Source organism: Pseudoliparis swirei, chromosome 17 (assembly GCF_029220125.1).
Source record: "Pseudoliparis swirei isolate HS2019 ecotype Mariana Trench chromosome 17, NWPU_hadal_v1, whole genome shotgun sequence".
NCBI lineage: Eukaryota > Metazoa > Chordata > Actinopteri > Perciformes > Liparidae > Pseudoliparis > Pseudoliparis swirei.
Genome location: NC_079404.1, coordinates 7,360,646 through 7,385,405, shown reverse-complemented (window position 1 = coordinate 7,385,405; position 24,760 = coordinate 7,360,646). Strand labels below are relative to the sequence as shown.

General features: G+C 43.5%; 1 protein-coding gene across 5 annotated transcripts in view; it reads left to right on the top strand.

The window, feature by feature from the left end:
• lyst (lysosomal trafficking regulator) overlaps positions 1–24,760 on the top strand; it is a 56,393-nt gene that overhangs the window by 21,637 nt on the left and 9,996 nt on the right. For 3 of the 5 annotated variants that reach the window (XM_056436307.1, XM_056436305.1, XM_056436304.1), the window contains 31 exons: positions 2,645–3,593; positions 3,706–3,891; positions 5,793–5,940; positions 7,909–8,120; positions 9,453–9,519; positions 9,875–9,984; positions 10,670–11,036; positions 11,129–11,285; positions 11,400–11,573; positions 11,664–11,818; positions 12,445–12,635; positions 12,985–13,230; positions 14,027–14,200; positions 14,922–15,071; positions 15,587–15,724; positions 15,811–16,009; positions 16,103–16,231; positions 16,799–17,420; positions 18,346–18,526; positions 18,974–19,143; positions 19,280–19,510; positions 19,696–19,862; positions 21,161–21,313; positions 21,446–21,607; positions 21,898–22,089; positions 22,180–22,391; positions 22,492–22,701; positions 23,129–23,305; positions 23,450–23,526; positions 23,639–23,827; positions 24,570–24,715. In XM_056436307.1, the coding sequence (XP_056292282.1) occupies positions 2,645–3,593; positions 3,706–3,891; positions 5,793–5,940; positions 7,909–8,120; positions 9,453–9,519; positions 9,875–9,984; positions 10,670–11,036; positions 11,129–11,285; positions 11,400–11,573; positions 11,664–11,818; positions 12,445–12,635; positions 12,985–13,230; positions 14,027–14,200; positions 14,922–15,071; positions 15,587–15,724; positions 15,811–16,009; positions 16,103–16,231; positions 16,799–17,420; positions 18,346–18,526; positions 18,974–19,143; positions 19,280–19,510; positions 19,696–19,862; positions 21,161–21,313; positions 21,446–21,607; positions 21,898–22,089; positions 22,180–22,391; positions 22,492–22,701; positions 23,129–23,305; positions 23,450–23,526; positions 23,639–23,827; positions 24,570–24,715 (6,641 nt within the window). The remainder of the gene's footprint in view (positions 1–2,644; positions 3,594–3,705; positions 3,892–5,792; positions 5,941–7,908; positions 8,121–9,452; positions 9,520–9,874; positions 9,985–10,669; positions 11,037–11,128; positions 11,286–11,399; positions 11,574–11,663; positions 11,819–12,444; positions 12,636–12,984; positions 13,231–14,026; positions 14,201–14,921; positions 15,072–15,586; positions 15,725–15,810; positions 16,010–16,102; positions 16,232–16,798; positions 17,421–18,345; positions 18,527–18,973; positions 19,144–19,279; positions 19,511–19,695; positions 19,863–21,160; positions 21,314–21,445; positions 21,608–21,897; positions 22,090–22,179; positions 22,392–22,491; positions 22,702–23,128; positions 23,306–23,449; positions 23,527–23,638; positions 23,828–24,569; positions 24,716–24,760) is intronic. The other 2 variants (XM_056436306.1, XM_056436309.1) reach the window with 2 other exon arrangements.

Sequence of the window (24,760 nt, the reverse complement as noted above, 5' to 3'; positions counted from 1 at the left end):
GCGATGTACCGGCTCCTGCCCAAATGCATGCTGGGATAGGTTGAATCCCCATGCAATTCGTAACAGGATCAGTGTGAATGAAAAATGGATGGATGGATGCTTTGAGGCAGTCTGTCAGCAGCGGGCGTATATGTTTCCAGATTAAAATTCCGAGTATGTCATTCTGCTCTCTGAAGGTTTGACTGGTATTCAAAGCCTTTATACAGCTGTGATGTTTGTCATCCGAGCCTCAGCCTGAACACAGCAAAGTAAGAAAATACAGTTTCTTGAGGTTTACACCTCTATAAAAACAAAAGCGACCAGATCGGAAGCATCCAAGTGGAGTCTAAGAAAATAGCCCAGCAGCAAACAAAAATGATATAGAAAGTGCTCATTCTAAAACGAGAGTGAATCGGAGGTTGGCTTTCACCCGCTGACGAGGACTCTTACTCTCTTTGACACATTGGCAACTTTCATCCACCCCCATAGTTTGTGAGGCAAAAAAAATATGTTGGCTGTTAAATTGCGACCACTTACAAGTGTAATGTCTCTTTTTTCTATGTCGTTCTAAATCGCTCTAAGAATTCCACTTAATTCAGCTTTTAATCGCCACGATACAGTTACACATTTAGATTTAGTCTGTTTTATCAAAATTATAAAACTTTAGTGAGACTTCAGGTTGCAGCACACAGCGGTTGCTCAAATGTAACGGACTACCCCAACAAAAAGCACTTACTGCATTGAAAAACAGTTAGTATTTTTGTAAGGGTAATCATAATGACCAAATCTGGACACAGAGAGGAAAAGTGTACTGCATTCAATCCGATTGTTACAACTAAGACAACCCCAAAGAGAAGCACTTTTTTCAATAGGTCTTCGAACAAATTGCAATATCTACATCACCTCAAGGTCAAGAAAAGGGTGACTTGAAGAACAATGCTTACTGAACTATTGCTTCTGTACCACCCATCCTCACATACAGTATGTACGTTCAATCACAAGGTTAGAGCATACGGCTCAATCTGGTGGGACAATACCGTCTTTTATCAGCATTCTATTCAGCCGTCTGCTGTTTAAAATGTCTCCAATCAAAAGATTCATCATGATCAAGGTGCTTTTTTTTGCCAAAAATATCTCTGGGCTCAGTACCTTCTATGTGACATTATGGCCGTATGCACAATCTCCACATTTGCCTTTAGGAATAACTTCTTGCCATGTTCAAATTATTACCAGCGAGTACAAGGAGCGTACAAACTGAGGTAAATACAAATTTGCTCCTCCAGTGTATTCAAACATGTCCACTGTTTGTTTGCCCTCTAAGGCTGGCTTCATATACGTCACATAGTACATGTAGTGTATTGAATGGCGAAGGTTAAAATGACAAGGAGAGTGTTTCTAAGTTTGGGGGGATCCTTTCCTGCATTCTAATTACAGATGCTGCAGTGAACAGATTGATTTGCTGGTGCAAGATAACCTAAAAGACAAGAATCCATCTCATACCTGCACCTCCTCTGACATCTAGCCTGCGTCTTTATCAGCGGACACTGCTCCTGTAGCTCTCTGCGTTACAGAGCATCTTTGCAGAGGAGAGCATTAAATATTCAGGCCAATCCTTCTGATGAACGTGTACACTACGAATGAAAAGAGAAAATGTTCTGAAAAAGCAGAATTAATCAACTCTAAATTGATTTGGGGGGAAGACTGGAAATAAACGGTTTGAATTGGAGAAAAAAAATGCACTGAGCTCAGAGCTTTATTTGAACATCTGTTTCATTTCCTTGGCATACTGTGTAAACAATCCCATGCTGAGATGAAAGCAATCTAGTTTTCACTCGGTGTATAATGTCAGCACATCAAAGTGTTCTCTCGCTTCTCAACTGTGGATGTAACCTTCACTCAGAACCTGACACCTTAGTCTTTAAGGTTTAAGGTTTACCCTACATTGCAGGAGCGCAATTTATTATTCATCACTCTCTCAGTAGCCTGTGTTTTCCACTTTTAACACATTTAAAAGGGTAAAATGTCAGCTTTGTTTTGCTTAATAAACGTGTGATAACTTTGGCTCAATGTGACGGAAATGTGTCTTTGTAGCTCAGTAAAAGATACGCACAACAAAACAAACAAAAAACACATAAGATAACAAAGCAAACGCGGTGTGAAGTTGGAACTTTACTAATATAGCAGATGTGTTCATACGCAACATAAGCATGTCGTGTCCTTCACAGTTCATTTGTCATGTTAATAGAAGTTGAGTAATATATTTAAAGGAGTTGGTGTGCCTTGGGGGAAATTATATCTGCAACCTGATGGGAGGAAATTAAATCCGTGAAGGAAGGAGTGTGGCTGTGTGGCGGCAGTGACTTTGCCTCTGATTGACTGGATGCAGAGTTTATGAGATTAGACTGAGTGCTGCCATTTATTTTAATTGCTGGAAGAGTTTAACAGTCTTCCCTTTCTGTCACCTTATGAATCCTTTGCTTGACCAACCAGAGGCATATGCAAAGCCATGTTCTTCCTGAGGCTAATTATTAAGTAAATGCATTACATAGTGTATTACAGTGTTACATTATAAATATTGCTAACTGCCTGTATTTATATTGAATTTGTATAATGTTTGTCTATTCTCTGTTTTACTATGCTGATTTGGTAATATTTTCTGTTTCAGGGTGATCCGAGACCTTTTCGTCAGTTGCAACGGGCTCAACCAGGTGACGGAGCTCGTCTACCTCGACCAGACACGCTCTTTGGCCTTGAAGGTGTTTGAGACTCTGATAATAGGCATTGGACACCAGCAGGCTGATGGGGTGCTTCAGGAGCTGGAGAGTGTTGATGCTGAGGAAAGGGAGACCGTCCTGGGCCTGGCTGAGGAATTGGGGTCCCGAGGGGCTGGAGAGAGCCCACAGAGCCTTAGTAAGTTCTACGAAGGTCTGAAAGAGGCATGTCCACGTCATAAGGGCCGAAGCGGGCAGGGTCGTGGACCAGGACGCGGCCAAGCAGAGACCCACCTCCATGTTATCAACCTCTTCTTGTGTGTGGCCTTCCTCTGTGTCAGCAAAGAGGCCGATTCTGACCGGGACTCAGCCAACGACTCTGAGGACACTTCAGGTTACGACAGCACGGCCAGCGAACCTCTTGGCGGGCGACTGCCTTACCTGTCCCCAGATTGCGTGGCTCTGCCGTCCAAGGAGCAGTTGCGCTGCGCCGCAGATGTTTGGTCAGTGTGCCGGTGCATCTACATGGCCAGCCCCTTGTTTCAGAGGCAGTTCTTCAGGCTCGGAGGACTGGAGGTCTGCCTGCGCCTCATTGCGATGGTTATTCAGAAACTTTCCTGTAAGACCAAGGATGGAAAAGCGAAGAAGAAGAGGGACGGTAAAGGCAAAGGTAGCCCTGAGTCCACAGTCCCAGCGGCCTCACTGGGACTGGAGGAGACGACTTATGATACATCCGATGCCCTCGGCACTTGTCCAGCTGAGGGAAAGATCAAATATCCAGCAAAGAGGCTGGAGGAAGAGTGGCAACTCCAAAGTATTCGTCTCTTTGAGGCCTTGTTGGCGATTTGTCTTCACAGCGCTAACTCGGCCCTGCAGAGGATAGAGCCTGAGCTTTCTCATCAGGTACGTAGTTTAATATCCCACCGATCAATCAACTAATCCCTGTGCACATCAAACACAAAACAACTTCTTTGTCTGGCTTTCATGAAACTGTTATGTCAACTCTGGTCTATAGCTCCAGTCGGTGGAAGAGACTCTGTTTGAGGTGAGAGACCAGCTCTCTCGCTCCGGCGTGGTGAACTCTGACCTTGCTGTTGCTTTGTTCGACTCTCTCCTGAGAGTGGCCTTGGCCGAGGTGTCATCCTGTCCTGATCCTCCTGAGGAGAAGCCAGACAGGGTGAGTCCTGCCTTGGGAGAAACTGTGAGTGACGATACTGCACCTTTTTATACTCTCATGATTCTTTGAGCAACTTGTGTCTAGTAAAGAGACACGTTCAGGTTATAGGCAGTCAGACTGGATTCCTCTACAGCTACCGGAGATGCTCTCAATGTCCAATGTTACTCTACTAATTATTTATATGTCCTACTGGACAGCCTCCTCAATAGAAGATGTTGCTTTTAAAACGACTCCATCTTTGTTGCCTTCTAGCCATGACGCAAAGTGCCATTGTAGTTATCCACTTAGGGAATGAAGCTATATTTGAAAACTAACTAGTGCCCCCTTGGTGGCCTCTGGGTTTGAGATGCTGGCCGTAAACCTTTGTTGCATGGCATTCCCGTCCCTCTCCCCTCGTGTCTTCATCCTATCAGCTTTGTAATATGGCTCTACAATGCACCAAACAATACGTCAAAGAGTAGCAAATAATTGTAATGAGAAAAGGACCAAAAACACGTTTTTTCTTACTTTTATGCCCTTTTATGAAACAGATTCTCAACGAGGTGACAAATGGGCAAATGCTGTCAAACAGGGATGAATACGGGAAATGGCAAAGAGAAATAAAAGCAAGTGTGTCCAGAACCAAATTGCATCTTGTTGTGTGTTACCCAATGATAGGAACTTATCTTCTAATGTGCCCAGCGAACTGCTGTCGAGGGGACTTGGATTGATAAATTTAAATTGCTTTTCCCCCCCCAGTAGAGTGATGCAGATTGTGTTCAGTAGCCACACACTGCTTCTTTGGCTGAACGCCGAGGCAAAACATATAGAGCTGTGGTGTTTAGTTAGGAGCAAACCGTACAATAATCTTCCAGCCGTGCCCCATCAAGCACCTGGGTGGCTGTGTATGGCCTCTCGCACTATGCTGCTCAGCAGCCATTATCAGCCCGGTGTGCAACAGAACAGCAGATAGATGATGATAGATCACGAAAGCCATTGTTCAGACAAAGCAGGGAATGCAAACATGAGCGAGCAGGGTCTCAGTCTGAAACCCAAACAGGTCGCAATGGTACTTTGTTTCAAAGATGTTAATATAAGTTCCTCATGGATATTACCACATGTCCCTTAGTCACTGCAACTTCTGCCTTCTTAATAGTCACTCGGAATGCAGACTACATTAATAAATTGGTTCTCAAGACCATATATGTAACTGCTTTTATTTGGTCCGGGAATTGAGACAAATAGCTTCTGGCCGCTCACTAAAATGACTTCCCGCCGGTAGTCGTTGCCTCTCTCACAGCCTTAGATTTGTTTTTCACAAGTCTTAAAATGCCTGTCTGACTAAGCCTGTTCCAACACAGAGGGATTGAGCTTTTTATATAATAGATTTACCTTCTAAGAGCCTAGTTTCTTTCTCAGTGAGCACAGCCGAGTGTGATGTGACTTCCACCTGTGTGTGTGTGTGTGTGTGTGTGTGTGTGTGTGTGTGTGTGTGTGTGTGTGTGTGTGTGTGTGTGTGTGTGTGTGTGTGTGTGTGTGTGTGTGTGTGTGTGTGTGTGTGTGTGTGTGTGTGTGTGTGTGTGTGTGTGTGTGTGTGTGTGTGTGTGTGTTGACCGTTTACGTCAAGGCACTAGGCTGCAAATCAGCTGATATTCGTCTCATGACCATCGTGTACTTTAAAAAAAAAAATTCCTCATCACTTGAAAGCATTATGTTTGCTGTGATGGTGATCAGACCGCTGCTTGTCATGCGTGGTATATTTTAGCAACAACAAAAAAATGCTATAACCGCATTGGGTAAGCTCTTGCGAAATACTTTTTATCTAACAAACATCTTGACCAGGCGATGATTTTGTTGTATATTTGTTGAATTGTGAGGGATTAGAATTCATGACTGTTTCTTGACTCCTCTTTCTTCCTCTTCCCCTCTGACTCTGTTTCCACCAGAAGCTCCAGGTGGTTCCAGCAGGCGACTTGTCTGAGGAGGTGGATGAGGTGCAGAGCTGTGGCGTTAAGCCCCCGGGGGAGGGGGAGGAGGAGGGCTACGACGCGGACAGTGAAAGCAACCCTGAGGACATGGCCAAGCAGGAGGAGGGTAGGTCCACACTTGCTGTCAAGCCACACACACACAGACACACACACCCCTCCTTGAGAATCTACAGCTACCGCACACACCTGACTGCTCCTAATGATAGTGCCTTAGATTGGTTATTGGCGACGTGTGTTGTTTGCTTTACTTGTAAGTCCATCTCTGCAGATCTTTTCCCTTCTTTTTTTTACTTCCCTGGGATTATTTTTAAGAACGCTTTAAATCTTCTTTTCTCAAAGTTCTCCGTCTTCTGCAACATTTGTTTTTGTTTGAGATAAATGTCAACAGACTAATCTTGATGGATTGAGAGGTCTCAACCTCTAAACCTGCGGATTTATAGCCTTGGGAAATCTTCCTTCTCCCAATGTTGAGTTGATTATTATTCATTAATGCGTTTACTGGAGGATTTTGTGTTTAAACAGAATCATGGTTTTTAAGAAATTTGCAGTGTAAAACACACATCCTTCTTTTGGTTTGCCGTGGAGGATATTTGGCAATAACAAGTGGCTAGTTTCTGTTGACATATGACATAGCAGAAACAGACCCGAGTACTTAATTCTCTGTGTCTCCACTCTGGTCTCACCAGTTAAGAACGTGGCCTCATAACAGCCTTTTTCCTTTTTCATCCCCTCAGAATACAATCATTGTTTTATGTTTTACAACTGCAGGCAACTACACTCTGAGGCCTCATAAGCTGGATCTTGTGACTTTAATTCCCCATAAAATAGAGACTTTAACTTCCTGTAAATCGTATTCGTCCTGGAAAACCGTGAATCAGAAAGGGAGAATTATCTGGATTTTTTTAATGAATCTGACAGTGGATGTAGTCCAACAAAGAAAAACATTTCCCAGTACTTCTATATTGACCAAGAAAGCTGATTTCTCATGCCTACATGTACCAGGATGCATTGCGCACAAGCGGCGTGTTTGTTGCGTCTGATGAATAAACTAAAATAATTTGCAAAATGCCAATGAAGAAAATGTTCTTACACCTACATAGATAAATACAACCTTCTGAGTTCAAGTTTCTTTTTTACACCGAACACAGACAGGCTTAATTGCCCTGCTAACTCATAATCAAACACACTCAACAGAAACAAAGATAACTTCCCAGATGTATTTCAATTCAATTCAGTTTATTTCGTATAGTCCAAAATCACAAATTACAAATTTGCCTCGGAGCGCTTTATCCGTCTGTAGTCTCTCCACTGTTCAAACAATCAGCAACTCTGGTTTGGTCGAGTGACAAATACTTGAATTGATCCAAACCCAGGCAGGAATAGTGTGTTCTTCCTCTCATATCAAACCGCCCATGTCCCCTTATTATTGGACATCCTGGTTCAATTTAAAAAAACATCATGTAAATGTAGTAAGTATTGCCAACTAGATTCTGTCGTCATAAACTAAATTGAATACAATGATCTATTTAAAATGCTTTAAAAAAAAAAAGCTGTTGTGTTCATTATTTCCGAGGGGTTTTGCTTGATTGACAGGTGTCTTAATCTGTCGCAGACAACTATGAGATTGAAAAATGACAATTAAATTCAAATTGGTGGTTAGCTCTAATTCAATTTGACTTGGGCCCAAACACAAACACCAAACATGTTCACAAAATGTTATTACGGGATGGCAGTCTGTGTATTTACTGACCGCAGTATACTTTATATTCCGAGTGGGAGATGGAGGCAGACTGTGTGGGAGAGCCTGCAGTGCTGCTCTCCTGTAAATCATGAGGGGGAGTCCTATGCTGTTCGGAGGCTGCTGAGCACAGCACTGAGGCTAATTCATTTTTATGTGCTGCCTTCAAGATGGGAGCATGGAGTTGAAGCAAAGAATGGCTGTGCATTGTGAAGATATTGAGGCAACGTGGCGTGCCAGTCAGCTTGAAGTTTGCCCGTCTCTCCGTGTCTGTGTGAAAGTCTCTTGCTGTGTCTCTGATCTTGCCCAGTCGTGTGTGCGTGGCGGTTCTCTTAGGAGTGAAGGTGGAGTCTGCTGTGCTGCATGAGTTGCTGGCGGTGGGGGGCGGGCCCAGGGAGGGCTTGCTGCTCTTCCCGGAGATCTGCACGATGGAGCTGAAGCTGCTGGCCACTGGCTCCCCAGATCTGGAGGTTCTGAGCCATGTGTTTCACAGCGTGCTGGGCGCGGTACGCGCCAACCATCGCAATGCTGCCTTGCTCTACGACCAGGTCAGACTGAGCGCTTCTTCTTCTCTCGACTACTCTGAACTGCCTCAGCGGTCTTTGTTACCTTCGCATTGAAAATGCCGGAAGGTTATGTTTTGATCGCCGTGTATTTATTTATTTATTACCTTTGCATTGAAAATGCCGGAAGGTTATGTTTTGATCGCCGTGTATTTATTTATTTATTTATTTATTTGTATGCGTGTTATTCGCAAATCTCAAAAAGTATTGAACCGAATCGCATGAAATTTGGTGGGATGATTGTTTATTATCCGGGGACCAGTTGATTAGATTTTGGGATCGATCGGGTCAAAGGTCAAAGGTCATGAACAGGTCAAAATCTTTCGCAGAACTCAAAAAGTATTGAACCGAATCGCATGAAATTTGGTGGGATGATTGTTTATTATCCGGGGACCAGTTGACTAGATTTTGGGATCGATCGGGTCAAAGGTCAAGGTCAAAGGTCATGAACAGGTCAAAATGTTCTTGAATCGCATGAAATTTGGTGGGATGATTGGTTATTATCCGGGGACCATTTGATTAGATTTTGGGATCAATCGGGTAAAAGGTCAAGGTCATGGGAAGGTCAAACTCTTTTTTTACCATAGCACGATACATTTTTGTCCAATTGGCATGCAACTAATGCCAAAATGTTCATAATTCAATGCCCAATCTTGTGATATGCGAAGGTATGCGCTCTACCGAGTGCCCATTCTAGTTTATTTATTTATTTGTATGCGTGTTATTCGCAAATCTCAAAAAGTATTGAACCGAATCACATGAAATTTGGTGGGATGATTGTTTATTATCCGGGGACCAGTTGATTAGATTTTGGGATCGATCGGGTCAAAGGTCAAAGGTCAAAGGTCATGAACAGGTCAAAATCTTTCGCAGAACTCAAAAAGTATTGAACCGAATCGCATGAAATTTGGTGGGATGATTGTTTATTATCCGGGGACCAGTTGACTAGATTTTGGGATCGATCGGGTCAAAGGTCAAGGTCAAAGGTCATGAACAGGTCAAAATGTTCTTGAATCGCATGAAATTTGGTGGGATGATTGGTTATTATCTGGGGACCATTTGATTAGATTTTGGGATCAATCGGGTCAAAGGTCAAGGTCAAGGTCATGGAAAGGTCAAACTCTTTTTTTACCATAGCACGATACATTTTGTCCAATTGGCATGCAACTAATGCCAAAATGTTCATAATTCAATGCCCAATCTTGTGATATGCGAAGGTATGCGCTCTACCGAGTGCCCATTCTAGTTTGTCTTGCTTTTCTCCTCAACTGTCCTCTGAGGAATATGACTGACCCCTGTCTCTTCTGTTCCGCACAGGGAGGAGTTAAAACCATCCTGTCTGGCTTTCACAACATCCTCAGCCAAACAGACCCCTCTTTTACAGGTTTGTTATTTCCTCTGGCTTTTTTTTATCTTCTTTGACAGAGTAGGATATTAGTCATGTGGTGACATCTAAGGGGGAAATTGGTGTCCCCAGGGTTCAAATGTCATACTCGGTCTGAATCATTTTAGTAATCCTATTGAAAATTGGTACCCAATAGATTGATTTTATATAGAGAATTTATGTTTATCTTATTTAGTATTATAAGATATTGTCATGTGTCTGTGGCCTTTTTATTTTTAGATTTTTTGCTGAGAGCAAAGCAGGCTGTTTGGGGTTTTCCCTCATGGTGTTCTGGTTCAAGTCCAAGTAAATGAAAACTGTTTACGTGATCTGCTCTTCGTTGGTCTACCTTCAGATTGTCAGACTGTGCTAGTGGAGCTGCTGGTTGCCATGGTGAGCCAGCGAATCACAGCGGAGGAACTGGCTCTATTGATTCGCCTCTTCCTGGAGAAGACCCCACCTACTGTAAATACCTAACTCTATCAGCAAAGTACTTGCCCTTAGGGTGTTGACACTGACGGCTTATGGTTACACAGTTTTACCAATTTATTTTTTCAACAGGAACAAAAACCTTTTTTTACGACACCCTTCCTGTCACACTCTCTTCTCACTTGGTTCTTTAACACTCATCAACACATAATATCCGATGGACCCACTTGACTCTTTATACAATAAACACCAACATGTGCAGAATAGATGTGATGCTACAATGTATTTCCATATAGCGGTCGGTGTTGGAAACCGGCAGCAAACATGATTAATAACCTGTCTTTGAGAAGTAGGTTACAGAGGGATTTATTTTTAATCATGTGAACAAAATGACGTGACCTTGGTTTACCGTCGTTGAAAATGAGATATATCAGTGACTACAGTTGCCACTTTTTTGTACTGCTTCACAGGATTTTCTATTTTAAAAAGGTTTACTGCATTTGATCAAGACTCTAAATGAATTTAATGCTGAGCTATGTTAGATGGGTCACACTGTTGTAGCAAACAAAAAAAGCATAGTCATCAGTTTATTTTCTTAATTTGCTTCCCTATTATTTAAGGAATAAAAAAGGAGTTGGCACTAATATATCTAGTGTTTTCATTATCAAATCTAAAATGATGGACTATCCTTCTCACACCCCGTTTACTTTGTTACCCGCAGGAGATTTTATTGAAAGGCATCCTACAAATCGTTGAAGCCAATGTGAATATAGAACCTCTTCACTTCCTGTCCTTTCCAATAACACTTGGGGCTCTGACCCCTGGAGGGGTGTCAACTGGCCCCAGACAAAACGGGGCTGCCGGAGGGAAAGGTGGTTTGCTCTGGAAGGGCAAACCGTCTCCTGGGCGCAGGGAGGGTGATGGCGAGTACAGAGCAAGCCACCTCCGGTCCTCTCCCTGGCACATTGCTCCCCTCCACTTGCCCCTCGTAGGGCAGAATTGCTGGCCCCACATGGCTAGCGGCTTCAGTGCCTCTATGTGGCTGAGAGTGGCAGAGCAGGAGGAGAAGGATGGGGAGAAAGACAAGGGTGAGACACAGATTCTTCTCCTAGACATGGTAATGCCTGAAGCCCATAAATAAGTCAACTTTTTTTGAGTTTTCTTTATCGTTGTTTTCCAGAGGAGAGTCATGCTCCTGCAGCTGAGTCCCACCATGGCTCCTCTCAGCCAGGGTCGAGATTACTAGAGGAAGGTCTCATTCATATTCTGTCAATGGGCTCCAAGGCACTGATGCTTCAAGTGTGGGCAGACTTCTCTACAGGCTCTCTCACATTCAGGTGAGCTCCAGCATAGACTACAGTCTCAAAGATGTGTGTGAAGAATGGGATACTATTTCTCAAGTATTTGTAGTTTATGGACCTCGAAGTACTGTAATCAGCTTTTTCCCCCAGGATTTGTATAGACCCAAACGATGATATAAAAGCAGGGCTGCTGGCGCAGGCCGACTCTGAGGAGGAGCTACTCAGAGCGGGTCAATGGCAGCACGTGGGTCTCACTTACACCCAGCAGCCAGAGGGCAAGAAGAACATCCATGGCCGAGTGGTTGTGTGGGTGTGCGGCATCAGGTGAGGAAGATGGCAAGAGGAAGACTGTTTACGTGAAGATCTGGTGAATGAGTGAACATTAATCCTAATTTATCATGCTCTCTGTTTCAGGAAATGTGAAGTGTCTTTGGACTACACCCTTCCAAGAAAGTCCAGTTTATCGCCTGACGGCAACAAAACCTTCTGCATGTTGGGCCACTGTGCGCCGTCCTCTGAGTTGATGCAGAGTGGGCGCTGGGGCATGGGCACTGTGCTTCTCTTCAATGGTACGACCTCCTGTCTTCTTTATCTAACTGGAATCACGTCTCTTTAAGCGCTGAGACACTTAATGCCAGACGGCTGCTCATCATATTGCTACATTCTTGTGTACTTTCTGTTTTAATCATGTATACAATGTAATCTGTTACACCTCAGTGCTGCTCCCTGGTGGCACATTGCACTGATTACCAACGTTTCTCTGATCAGCAGTATGTACTGTACATAAATGTACAGTAATGTTTTGTGGTGCAGTTATATTTTTAAAGTGTAACTAGTGGCTGTAAAACATGGCTGTTGCTGGTTTGATGCGTTGCCTTCTGCTCTCGTGGGAGGCTAACTGAATACTTCTCTTGTTGCCTCTAAGTGGCTGTGAATGTCTTTCCTCTCTGCGATCTCAGCCTGTGAATCTAACTGATGTCTCTCCACAAGCTTAGCCTCTTCGCTGTCGTAGGGAGAAGTTTCTGCTTGGATTCATGAAAACAAGAATTAACACATCAAGGTGTACCATGGCCCATCATTTGTTATTACTGCATTGGTTATTTATGGAATGATATGAATAATGTCCTCTTCCGTAACAACCGGCATTTGCAGTGTTTCCTTCATTAGGAGATGTAACTCTATTTTCATATTTCAGGATCCAGAATAGGATCTGAGGAGGCCCTGTACCTTTACACCAGTGGGCCTGACCTCGCCTCAATCATGCCCTGCAAGTATGGCAAGCCCAATGGGACAGTCTCTAAGTTTGTCACTCTGGAATGCCTGAAGTGTGAGCATGTACGGGAGCTTGTGATGAAGAATAAGGACGTGGACACAACAGCTTTGGTTGTAAGTCTTTGTCAAAATGTGCATTTAACAAATGAAATGGAAGTGTTTTATTGTCACTGTTTCTGTATTTTTTGATAACTTCACTGCTTCAAAATAAGGGAGTGAGACAAGAATAATGATTGATTTCCCTTCCACATCTTTATCATTTCTGTTATGCTCTAAAAGAGTTTAAATAGGGTTCAAAGCCATGCTAGAATGTGTAGCCCTAAGCTAGTTAGCCTTCTTGCTTGGGTCTAATTGAATTTCAACAAGATGTTCTACTGTAAATACATGAAACTTAATTATTAAAAGTTAAGTGCTGAAAGTTTTGCCTGAAAATATTGATTGCGTGGATCGTGTTCCTGTATAGGAGAGCTTAGCAGTCGTGTATGCTCCCAGCAGTCCGAGAGTCTACACCATCTATGAGCCTGTAATCAGACTGAAGGGTCAGGCCAGGACGGTGGTCACCCAGCGGCCCTTCAGCTCCAAGGAAGTGCAGAGTGTTTCCCTGGAGCCAACCTTCCTCAGAGCTTTCCTCCCAACTGAAACGCATGGCCTGCAGAGCGTCTTGCACGAGATCGGTGGAACAGGAAACTTTGTCTTCCTCTTCGCACAGGTAGGACGGTACTTTTTTTTTTTTGGAGCGCCAGCCCTCGCTGAGTCAGAGAGGTCATAATTCCCAGTTGTAGTGTCATAATTCCCAGTTGTATGTTTAGATGGAAGTATTCCAGAGAACGGAAACTGACAGTTTGATAAACCAGAAACATTCAGTTAATTTTTCAGTTAAATTTCAAGCATTTAATGATTTCAGATTCTCAAATCTGATTCAGATCAGATTCTGAAATGTTCTGCTTTTAATAAGAATATATTAAACTAATATCTTTTGTTTTAAAATTTTAACCTTGGGCTCTTGGAAATTATTATGTTTGGCATTTCTTACTGATTTCTGATGTTTTATAGACAAATCGATCAATTAATAATATTAATAATTGGATTAATTAATAATCGTTAGTTGCAGTCCTACAGTGAAGAACCCCATTTTCTGAAGTTGTTGATGCTATATGAATAGCACTGAAAGGACATTTTTCTTTATTGTGTATAGGTACTGTATATGTTTGAACTAATAAGCTATATCACTCATCTGATTCAGACAATGCAACCAAATTAATCCTGTCAGGGATGTTCAAATTCATATTAGTTTGTTTACACTTGTTATTTCTTGCTATTATGGATAATAGTTAAATGTCACTGGTACAGAAAGAGTTTGATATTAGGCTGGTGTGTTTTGAGAAGACAATAAGCGTAGCAGGAACAGTTTAAAATACTGTGTTGGACCTGCAACCTGCACTGTTCACATTTGGACTGTATCCTTCTGCTCCTCTGTCCTTCATCTCTGGGTCTGCGGTGTCCAGACGGTGGAGCTGAGTGACTGTGAGAAGACCCAGGCTCTGGCCCTGCAGGTGCTGCTGTCTCTGTCCAAGTTTAACCAACACCGCATCCATGAAATGGACTGTTACCATGGTTACTCCATGATCCACCAGGTCCTCATCAAGTCCAAATGCATCGTGGGATATCATATGCTCAAAGTGAGTGACATCGTGAACTCTTTGCTGTCTTCAGCACCCACAACCTCTGCTGATCTGCGGCGTAAAGCATCACCGCCGCTTGTTTTTCCTGGGTTTTGTGTACCATGAATCTGATCCAGCCCGCCACACTGGTGCCGCTTTGAGCCGGTGTTGGTGACCCTGCTGTTACTTGACCCTCTGGCTGTGTCTGTAATTGAGCTGTGTGATGTCTGAGCACTGAAATGGATTCTGTCTGACTTGATGAAACTGAGCTCCTGCAGAGTCAGACAGCACCCCTGATTGCCTTTGTCAATTAAGGGCTTCCACACAGTATTTTATAGCACTAATTAGCGATATTAAACACTGATAATCATGAGAATAAAAGGAACATGCTGTGCTCCAGTTGTTGGATTTAGTTTCTTTCTTTTTGTTTTATTCTGCAAAAAGAATGGCAATTTCTATCTTCACTCAGTCGACCCAAAGGGCTGTAACATTTCTAACTACTGCAGTCAAGCTGGTCAGCTGTGAGACTGATCAGTGCAGACGGCGCTGCTCAGGGAGAAAATGGTAGTGGGTTTTGATGGAGTGATAAGCGCTCCAAAAATTCCGTGGATAATGTATTGACTCTCTGATATTCAGTTCTTTCTGGAGAGATGGTGATTATTATATGTTGAGTTGTGTCTCTATTGTAGCAACACTGTAGATGCATTTGTGATGTGGTGGCCATATTCTGTCCTTCTAGACTTTACTGGATGGATGTTGCAGTGCACCCATCCTCCTACTGGCGGACGATGGTCAGTTCCGTTTGGATATGGAGTCCATCGCTGTGGTGCAGGATATCAGACTGCTCTCAGACATCCTGTTGGACTGGAAGATCTGGGCCGCGGCTGAGGTGAACTCAAGCTTCACAATTATATTTCCATAACAGACATAACACATTGTCTAATACAATTAGACAAAACATGACAGAATATACTTACATTGCGCACGCTCAAAGACAATCAGTCATGTGTCCAACTGGGTAATTATCAGAAATTCACAATAGACTTTCTTTTCTCCTTTTTCTTTGTTTTCAAATGTAAAGTGCAACTACAGTGAGGATACACTGATACTCTAGATAAGCTAAATGTACAAGATTATCTAAAATAAAATAAAATCCTCATCAAATGTAAAGGTACAGCAGTAGAATAGTACATTATTAATGCTGAAAAGCTTTACTGAAATTGAAACCAAGATGTTTTCCCCAACAAACCCCAAACATTGATGTGGAAACACTGATGGACTGCAGCAACATAAACACTCATCTCACATAAGAAGCCAAAAGCATAATGTTACTCTAAACCCGTCTATATAGATGATGAAGCACCAGTTCTTGAGTCATTCACCGTCTGTGTTGTTTTCTGTCAGTGTGGAGTGTGGGAGACACTACTTGCTGCCTTGGAGATCCTCATCAGGGTGCACCACCCGTATCAGGTCTTCAACATCTGTCAGTTCCTCAAGGCCGAGGTAGTGCACCGCTTCCTACTCACTTGCCAGGTGTTACAGGTAGGTGGCTGGCATAAATGTGCTGTAATAACACACAATCTCTTCAGAGACTGTTACTCTACTGACAGCATTATGTTTGTCTCAAGGAGCATCGGGACGAGCATCTGACTGCCATCCCGCAGGAAGTCTGTCTATCGTTCGTCAAAATCATCCAGGAGGTTCTCGGGTCCCCCCCGGACATGGACCTGCTAAAACTGATCTACAACTTCCTGCTGGCTGTTCACCCACCTACCAACACCTACGTCTGCCACACGCCATCCAGCTTCTACTTCTCACTACACATCGGTGAGGAGGCAGTGCAGTTGAAAGCAGCACCTTTGTATCAAAGTGCCATCCATCGGATGCACTGAGCTCTTTTGATGTTTCTTTATTTGTCAGAAGAGAAGCTGTACCAGGAGAAGGTACAGTCCATTATGTATCTGAGACACTCCAACAGTGGAGGCAAGTCTGCCAGCAGCTCTGTGGTGTCACTCTCCCCAACTGTCTTCACTGATGCTCCCCATGAAGGTACATCTGTTTCCACGAAATGACACCAACCGTAAAGCCCTCCAAGGCACCAACACTGTGAAGATGATTACATACAAACATTCAGTGTGTGAGTGTGTGAGTGTGTGTCTCTCTCTCAACCAAGGAACACAAATGTTTTACATTTTTAGAGCTGATATCTGTTTTCTCTCTGTGATGAATTATTTGAAGTACCTAACACCATTACTTAGATTATTATGCATTTGTGAAACTCACCAATCCGCTTTGTTTTCTGTCCTAAAAAATGTTTATTTTTGTTAATTACTTTGAGTTCTTATAAAGCACTCAATGCTTTAGCAAAGGCCTATATAAATGAAATACATTTGGCAGTGATACTTGCAAAAATCATCGTGATATGCTGACTACTAAATTAATCTTGGATTCTGCTCTGCCACCTCATGTTATTCATCACAGCCATCAGTCTAAAACTTATGATTTTCTCAGCAAGTGTTGTCCAGTGCGTCTGCATGTTAATAAGGCCCTTTGCAGCCTCCAGTGAAAAAGTCTAATCATGTATTAAGTGCTGATTCATTTTGCTCTCTTTTCCAGGCCATCTCCATGCTCCTTCCCCTGAGCAAGGAGGTGATAGTCAGTCGTTACGCCTTCCTAGTCTGGCACCATCTCCGTACTCCTCCCCTCTACCACTGACACCTCAACTCGGACACGGTATCTCAAGTGAGGAAGGAGACGGGGTCTCCCTCGCCACTCAGCAGGCCCTTGGAAGCACAGAGACACTCAAGAAGGGCGGAGCTGACGAGCAGCTTCTGAGCAGCTGTGAATCGGCCAAGACGATCTGTGAGTCTAAGGACGTCGGTGAGGGAGGAGCCCTGTGCACTCCTTCCATCAGCGTGGAGGAGGAGCAGGACGAGGCGGCAGAGGTGAACAGCCTAGCGGAGGGCAGCATTGGGGTGGCGGAGTCCGAGGACAGGTTTGACGGGGCCAGTGACGAGGCGCCGCGCCGTCCCGACAGCCTGAAAGGCATCCAATCGTTCCAGAGGAGCCACAGCAATCTGGCCAGTCTCGGCCTGGCCTTCCCAGCTCCAAATGGCGCGTTGGCAGTCGGCCGCTGGCCAAATTCGGCTGACCGACGATCCATGCCTGAAGACTGGGAGAGCTACACATACTCTCCTGGCTACGACAGGGCGCACAGCAAGACGGAGTCCAACGACGGGTATGTTGCCCCTATAACCTTTGGCAAAGCATGCTTGTTTGAGTGTCACAGACAGTATTACAAATACTCTCAGGATATTCTGACTGAATGCTCAGTATCGTACACATTATTGTATTGATTAAGTCAGCGCATACCAAAATGTGGCCAATCTATAAATGACTTATAGTGAGCACTGACGGTCTCTTTCAATGTTTCCTCTAATTGCATGTCCATGTGAGTTTTGTTCTGGTACATAACTCCAAAAAATTTAAAGACATGGACCACTTTGCTAGATAAAGAGGAGCTGTTTAGGGATTTGCATAATCTAAATACACATTTGGTTGTGGTAATAATCCTCCAACTTTTTAAATGATTTGCACTGCAGTGACAGTTCCAGTGTTTTTCTTCCTGTCAGCCTGATAGGAAATAAAACAAAACATGTTTTTCTTGTAATCCTGTTTTATTACCAAAGACACCTTTTTCTTGTTATTTGACACAATGTGGGCTGTTGATGCATTTCAAGTTGTACAGGAAACTTCGCTTGAATCCAAAAGTCATAGCAGGTGTTTTGTATTGTGCATTTTATTATATATTTGCTTGATATTTGCATAGTTCAACAATGTCTCTTTAATAATGAGTACAACAGGTTGTCATTGACAAATAGCTTGATCTGACTGATGTGAAACATATTCACCAAATATTCATCAAAACAACATTGACAACATTGATGACCAAATAGCTTTGTCAATTCTAACAGTGCTGATTATGAACATCACTACTTTAAACAGTCCGTCTCTCTTCACACAAGACGCAACACCTCGCACTGCAGGAAACAAACCTCCATTGATATGAGCATTAACATGTCGTTTTGAGGGCTGATAGCGGAAGTTCAGCGAGCTGTTGCCGCACGGTAATTCAGCACTGAAATCTAAGATGTGTTTCTCAGGTCCAGCACTGAGGACTGCCTGGTGCTGATCTGCTGTGGACTCTATGATCTCCTGAGGGGCATCTTGCTGCTGTTGCCTGACCTCATGCTCGAGGAGGTGATGGACAAACTCATCCAGCCAGAGGCCCTCATCGTCCTAGTCAACCACTCGTCGCCTCTCATCCAGCAAGGTGTCATGAAGGTTGGTCCAGTATCCTCTTTGAGTCTTGAACACTGTGATATAGGGAGGAGTCTAAATTCTACTGCACTTCTGATGCTGATAGATAACAAAGTATCTCCCAATTCACGTTTACGTCTTAGAGGAGCTTTAAAGGCACAGTTGTTAGCTGTTATTACCTTTGGAAAGAGCATGGCTCGCTGTTTCCCCTTGTTTTCATTCTTTATGCTAAGCTAAGATAAGTGTATGCTGGAAGTATTTATCATACAGACATTTTCCCACCAGCACATATTAATCTTCTAGCACTCAGCATGACAGCCAATAAGAGCCCAAAAACATAAAACTCTTCCATGAATTGCTTATGCTAAACATTTGATTAAATCGTTGCCAGCGTTTTGTCAAAGTGTCACACTTTATTGCCAGTGTTGGGCCTGTTCCCATATGTCATATTATTATGCCCCTTTCTCCTAGCTGCTGGATGCATATTTTAGCCGAGCACACAAGGAGCAGAAAGAGAAATTTCTGAAGAACCACGGCTTCTCTCTCCTGGCCAACCAGCTGTACATCCACCAGGGCAGCCAGGGGCTCCTCGAATGCTTCCTGGAGATGCTGTTCGGCCGGCCGGTGGGCCTGGAGGAGGAGTGAGTCCAGGGATACTGCACAGTTCAAGCCATATTGTCCAGTCCAACATAGGCTGAGTGATTCATCTCAGAATACGATGCATATGATTGTCTGCAGTATGAAAATGTTTCTCTCCTCTTCTGTCATTCTTTCCAGTCTGGACCTGGAGGAAATGGAAAACATCTCACCTTTCAGAAAACGCTGTATCATCCCAGTGTTGGGTCTTATTGAGAACTCCTTGTATGAAAACTCCCTGGTGCACAACATCCTGTGTATGCTGCTGCAGCTCTTCAACGCCTGCCCGAAGCTGGCAGACATCCTGCTGGACCACGGGCTGCTCTACGTCCTCTTTAACACCCTCTCCACCCTCAATGGCATGGAGAACGGGTACGGCTGCTAGAACAGAGGACTATCCATTCAAACACCTCCATCGATTCATGGGTTTTGTCTTGAACCTTGAAGCCGCCAATTTAATCAATAATCCTCTCACTGTTTATTGATCTGGCGTATCTATGAGTGGTAGATGCGCACCATGTGCTTCATATTTTTTTGCTTTTCTTTGTCTTCTGCAGTATTCCCCTGAATGACTACAAGCTCCTGGTGTGTGACATCCAGCAGCTGTTGGTAGCCGTGACCATCCACTCCTGCAGCTCTTCAGGGTCCCAGTACTTCCGCATCATTGAAGACCTCATTACCTTGCTGGGTTTCATGCAGACCAGCAAGATGCGTCGCACACAGGGTGAGGGCTGGATTTTCTAAAAATCAATACACGTGCAAAATCCATCAGTGTTGTCATCTACTATGCTCTGCATTTCTGGGTGACAGCAAGCTGTAAATGTCTGCTGCAGAAATAAAATTCATTATCTACAACTGCAGAGTGGAAACTCATTTCAGAACAAAATATGTCATTTAACAAACATCTCCATCTTCCAACTCAATAATGTTCTAGTTTTTTCCCCTTAAATTTGCTCTCTGAAATGTATCTCTCCACCTCTTCCCCGTTAGCACTTATTTATTTTTTGATGTAGTCATTCTGTGATCGCAGAAACATTACAAAGGTCTTATGGCTGTGTACGTGGCACACTTTATTTTTGGTTGTTTGTCATTTTAGTATTTATGCTAGACTATTGCTGCCTGCCCTCGTTGGGCCAACTTGATGAATTCAATTCAGTTTATTTGTATAGCCCAATTTCACAAATTACAAATTTGTCTCGGAGTGCTTTACAATCTGTACACATAGACATCCCTGCCCCAAAACCTCACATCGGACCAGGAAAAACTCCCAAATAACCCTTCAGGGGGAATAAAAGGGAAGAAACCTGCAGGAGAGCAACAGAGGAGGATCCCTCTCCAGGATGGACAGATGCAATAGATGTAATGTGTACAGAAGGACAGATTTAGAGTTTAAATACATTCAATGAATATGACAGAGTGTATGAATAGTTCATAGTAGGCGTGTGAGCAGTGTTGTGAGTTTTGATCACTACCCCAAACCATCATGTACGGCTACTTTTTCTGCTGTTTGTGGGAAAGTTTGTGTGATTAATAATGTTACCCGAAAGTAAAACTAATTTAAGATGAGTAGATTAAAACATAAGACATTTAGCAGTGTCTGTAGTCACAGTTGGGGAGCTGAAAAATGTGAAGATATTACCACAGTCGTCAACCCTGTATTATCGGGAAACCGTACAGAGACGTGAATAAAGAAGAATGGTCTGAATCTCTGGTCTATCCATGATGGACATCTCACTGATGCATATTTGCTATGACCCACTTTTCTTTGGAGGGGATTTGACTAACATACTTAAATTCAAAATTAATTCAGATTAAAGCCGAAAAAGTTTTTGTTGTTGTTTGGTTGTAGAGCAAGATGGACTTTCTGTACATGACCAGTCCACCAGTCATAACAATTATTTGAATTAATTTGTATGTGTGATTCTTGCACAAAGCTCTTCGTCAGTCGTTCATGAAGAGCATTAGGTCAATTTCTAACATGTAAAAGTTCGGTTCTTGTCTCTTTTTTTATTTTTTCCCCAGAGATGGCTGTGGCTTTGCAGTTCCGCGTCCTTCAGTCTGCGATTGAGTTCATAAAGACGACAGCCAATCAGGAACCTCAGAAGCTGAGCAGCTCTGTGAATACACTGAGCTCTCCACATCATGCCATCTATCAGAAGCGCAAGAGCATTGCCGGTAAGTGTGTCCTTCTGATGCAACAGTAGTAATCTGCGTTGATTTAGTGGTGACCATCACGTGTTTCCAGCCATTTGACTTGTCCACCCTCACTTGTCTGTTTATTGATGCTCTCCTCGTCCTGATCTGAAGGTTCCATTGCCATGAAAGACTCCATTATTCCCCGCATCCCCAGACAGCACTACTGCTCCTATGGCCAGATACCCCTGTCCCCTCCCTTCAGCTTCCTGTCCCAGGACTCCCCCCTCCCCTCCCCCACTGGAGCTCCATCCTACATGCTCCACTGTGACGCAGGTAGCTCGGACTGTAGTCCACAGTGGAGATCATCCTCCACTGTCATGGAGTGTGTCTCCCGTTTTTTGCTGTGAACTCACCCTTTGCCCTGCACTCACCTCGGGTGTTAATTTGCCCAGTACCCTCGTGCGCTACTGGTGCCTTTTGTGTGTGCATGCCTTGAATGCTTAACTAAATCAGTGTTAAGTAATGATTTAAGGGATATTTGCAATCGCTAACTCTGAACTTGAAAGGAAGAAAGAACGTGTGCTTATATACTTACAAAAAAAGCGACCATAATGTGCTTGTAGGCCGGCACCGGTTCTCTCGGGCCCAGACTGACTCTCTCCTGATGCGGATGCGCTCTGTAGCCAGTGATGAGCTCAACCAGATGATGCAGAGGAGGATGAGCCAGGAAAACCCCATTCGTGCAAGCGAGACCGAGTTTGTCCAACGGCTGCAGAGGCTTGTGGTTCTCGCTGTCAACAGACTAATTTACCATGGTAAAAAAAAACTTCTAATCTTGTCTTTTTTTCTCACATGAGCGTAAACTGAATTTGCTGCCTAATCCCGGGTCTGATCTCCCATTTCAGATGTAAGTCAGGACCTATTTGACCTGCTGAATATCCCCGACTCTCCAGACCAGCCGTTTTTAACCCCAGATCCAGGTGATCAGCCACAGGACGAGAGTGGCTCCGCCTCTCGCTCACACTCTCCTATTCCCTTCGTCCTGCCTCCCGCCAGCAAGAAGAGCTTTCAGAAAGACATCCTCAAACTCATGATGGACGGGATCAAAATAAGCCTGGTATGATGACACTGAGAACCATAATATATATAATAATCCAATATAGCAAGTGCTAATTGCTGTATTGTGAGACTTTGTGTTAATGGTTGTGATCTCACAGGGCAGCTCGGGTCGAGGAGGAGCCCCACAACAACAGTGGCGGAGAATCCTATGGTCGTGTCGGGATACTTTCCGGGTCCAAATCGGCCGGCTTCTTGTGCACACACTCAGCCCTGCACTTCCCCTCTCTGACAGGAAGGAATCACTGGAATTTGTGTTTGATCCCAGACATTTGGATATCCTCAAGGAGAGCCTCAGCCCGGGTCTAGAGGTGGGTGTGAGGGAAATGCTTCATTAAATTCGGATATATCACTACTAGTCTATTTGTCACCTTACACGTCAAGTATTGGAACCCAAAACAATATATATCCAGCCATTGTTCCCTTCCCAGTGTAGACATTGTGTTGGGTCCAGGAGAAAATATGAGTGAGAGTTCAATATTTTAGCTTTTCTTGTCATTTCCACTCCTCCAGACAGGTGTTCCAGGAGCTGTCAGGCCTTGGCTCTACAATTACTCTGATAGATGTTTTCATGCTGTTCAGCAACTTCCTTGCATCGCCACGGGAGTCTTTCACTTGTTTTCCTCTGAGGCTTTACTGAGAGTCAACTAGACAGACAAGGCTTGTTTCCTGTCCATCACGGCTTCAGACACAAACTAAATTGTTGTATCTCTGTTGTGTTCTCGCTCTCTCTTTCAGCATGGACCAAAGTTGTCACTGTACTTGTACGAGATGCTGCACGATCACAAGGACAGCCTCACCAAAGACGAGCAGCATGCCGTGGGGGTCTTCATGACCTCCCTCAAGCTTTGTGGCCATCGCTGCATCCCACCCAACAGTCCACACAAACAAGACTTGCTCAAGGCCATACAAGAGGTAAAGTCCAACAACGGCAAACATTCATCCTTAACAGTTTATAAACCTTCTCAACTCAATGTACCTGTTTGGTATTTCAGCGGTATGACTACTGTTGTTTCATTTTAGCCCAAAAATTAAGCTTACTTAATTTTATTCTTACAGGAAAAATTCAAGTATGAAGCAGAAGAGAAGACAAGCAAAGTTGCTTGGGAAAAGAAAATGACCAACACTCAGAGGAAGTGAGTAGGGCATTTTTTCTCCTGATGTGAGATTGATATTCACGAGCAGGACATATTGGGAACAATCATGTCACGCTTCTATTCACTCCATTATTTTTTTATTTCTCTGCAGTCTCCTCCAAAGGCTAGATGGAAAGTCCAAGGACATTTCCAAGATTGCAGCTGACATCACTCAGAATGTGTCCCTGCGACAAGGCATGGAGAGAAAGAAAGTCATCCAGCACATCAGGGGACTCTATAAGACTGACCTCAGCGCGAGCCGACACTGGCAGGAGCTGGTGCAGCAACTCACGCATGACCGGTAGGCATCCACGTGTATCTCTCACATGCTAATATCAGCATGCTAACATATTCATAGGTGCCAGTACTGACATGCTGATGCGAATAGAATGTCCAACTTTGTAGTTTACTGTACTGTATGTATGTACACTACCGTTCAAAAGTTTGGGGTCACTTAGAAATGTCTTTATTTTTCAAAGAAAAGTACTGTTTTTTCAATAAAGATAACATTAATCAAAAATACACACTATACATTGTTAATGTAGTAAATGACTATTCTAGGTGGAAACGTCTGGTTTCTAATGAAATATCTCCATAGGTGTATAGAGGCCCATTTCCATCAACTATCACTCCAGTGTTCTAATGGTACATTGTGTTTGCTAATCGCCTTAGAAGACTAATATCTGATTAGAAAACCCTTGTGCAATTATGTTAGCACAGCTGAAAACAGTTATGCTGGTGATATAAGCTATACAACTGGCCTTCCTTTGAGCTTGAAGTTTGAAGAACAAAATTAATACTTCAAATATTAATCATTATTTCTAACCATGTCAATGTCTTGACTATATTTTCTATTCAATTTTCAATTTATTTTATAAATAAAAGTGAGTTTTCATGGAAGACACCAAATTGTCTGGATGACCCCAAACTTTTGAACGGTAGTGTATGAATGTATGTATGTTTATACGGCTATACAGTGCGGTTACTGTTGTATTGGTATGAGAAGACAAACCGTTTGAGAGGACATTGATGGGATGTTTCAGTGCGGTTTGGTATGACCAGACCTCCTACCCAACGTCGTGGCAGCTGGACCCCACCGAAGGGCCCAACCGGGAGCGAAGGCGCTTACAGAGATGCTACCTCACCATTCCTAACAAATACCTGCTCACAGACAGACGCAAGGCTGAAGGTGAATAAACTCATAGCAGTATGGCAACATTGTGCTTGTGTGTCG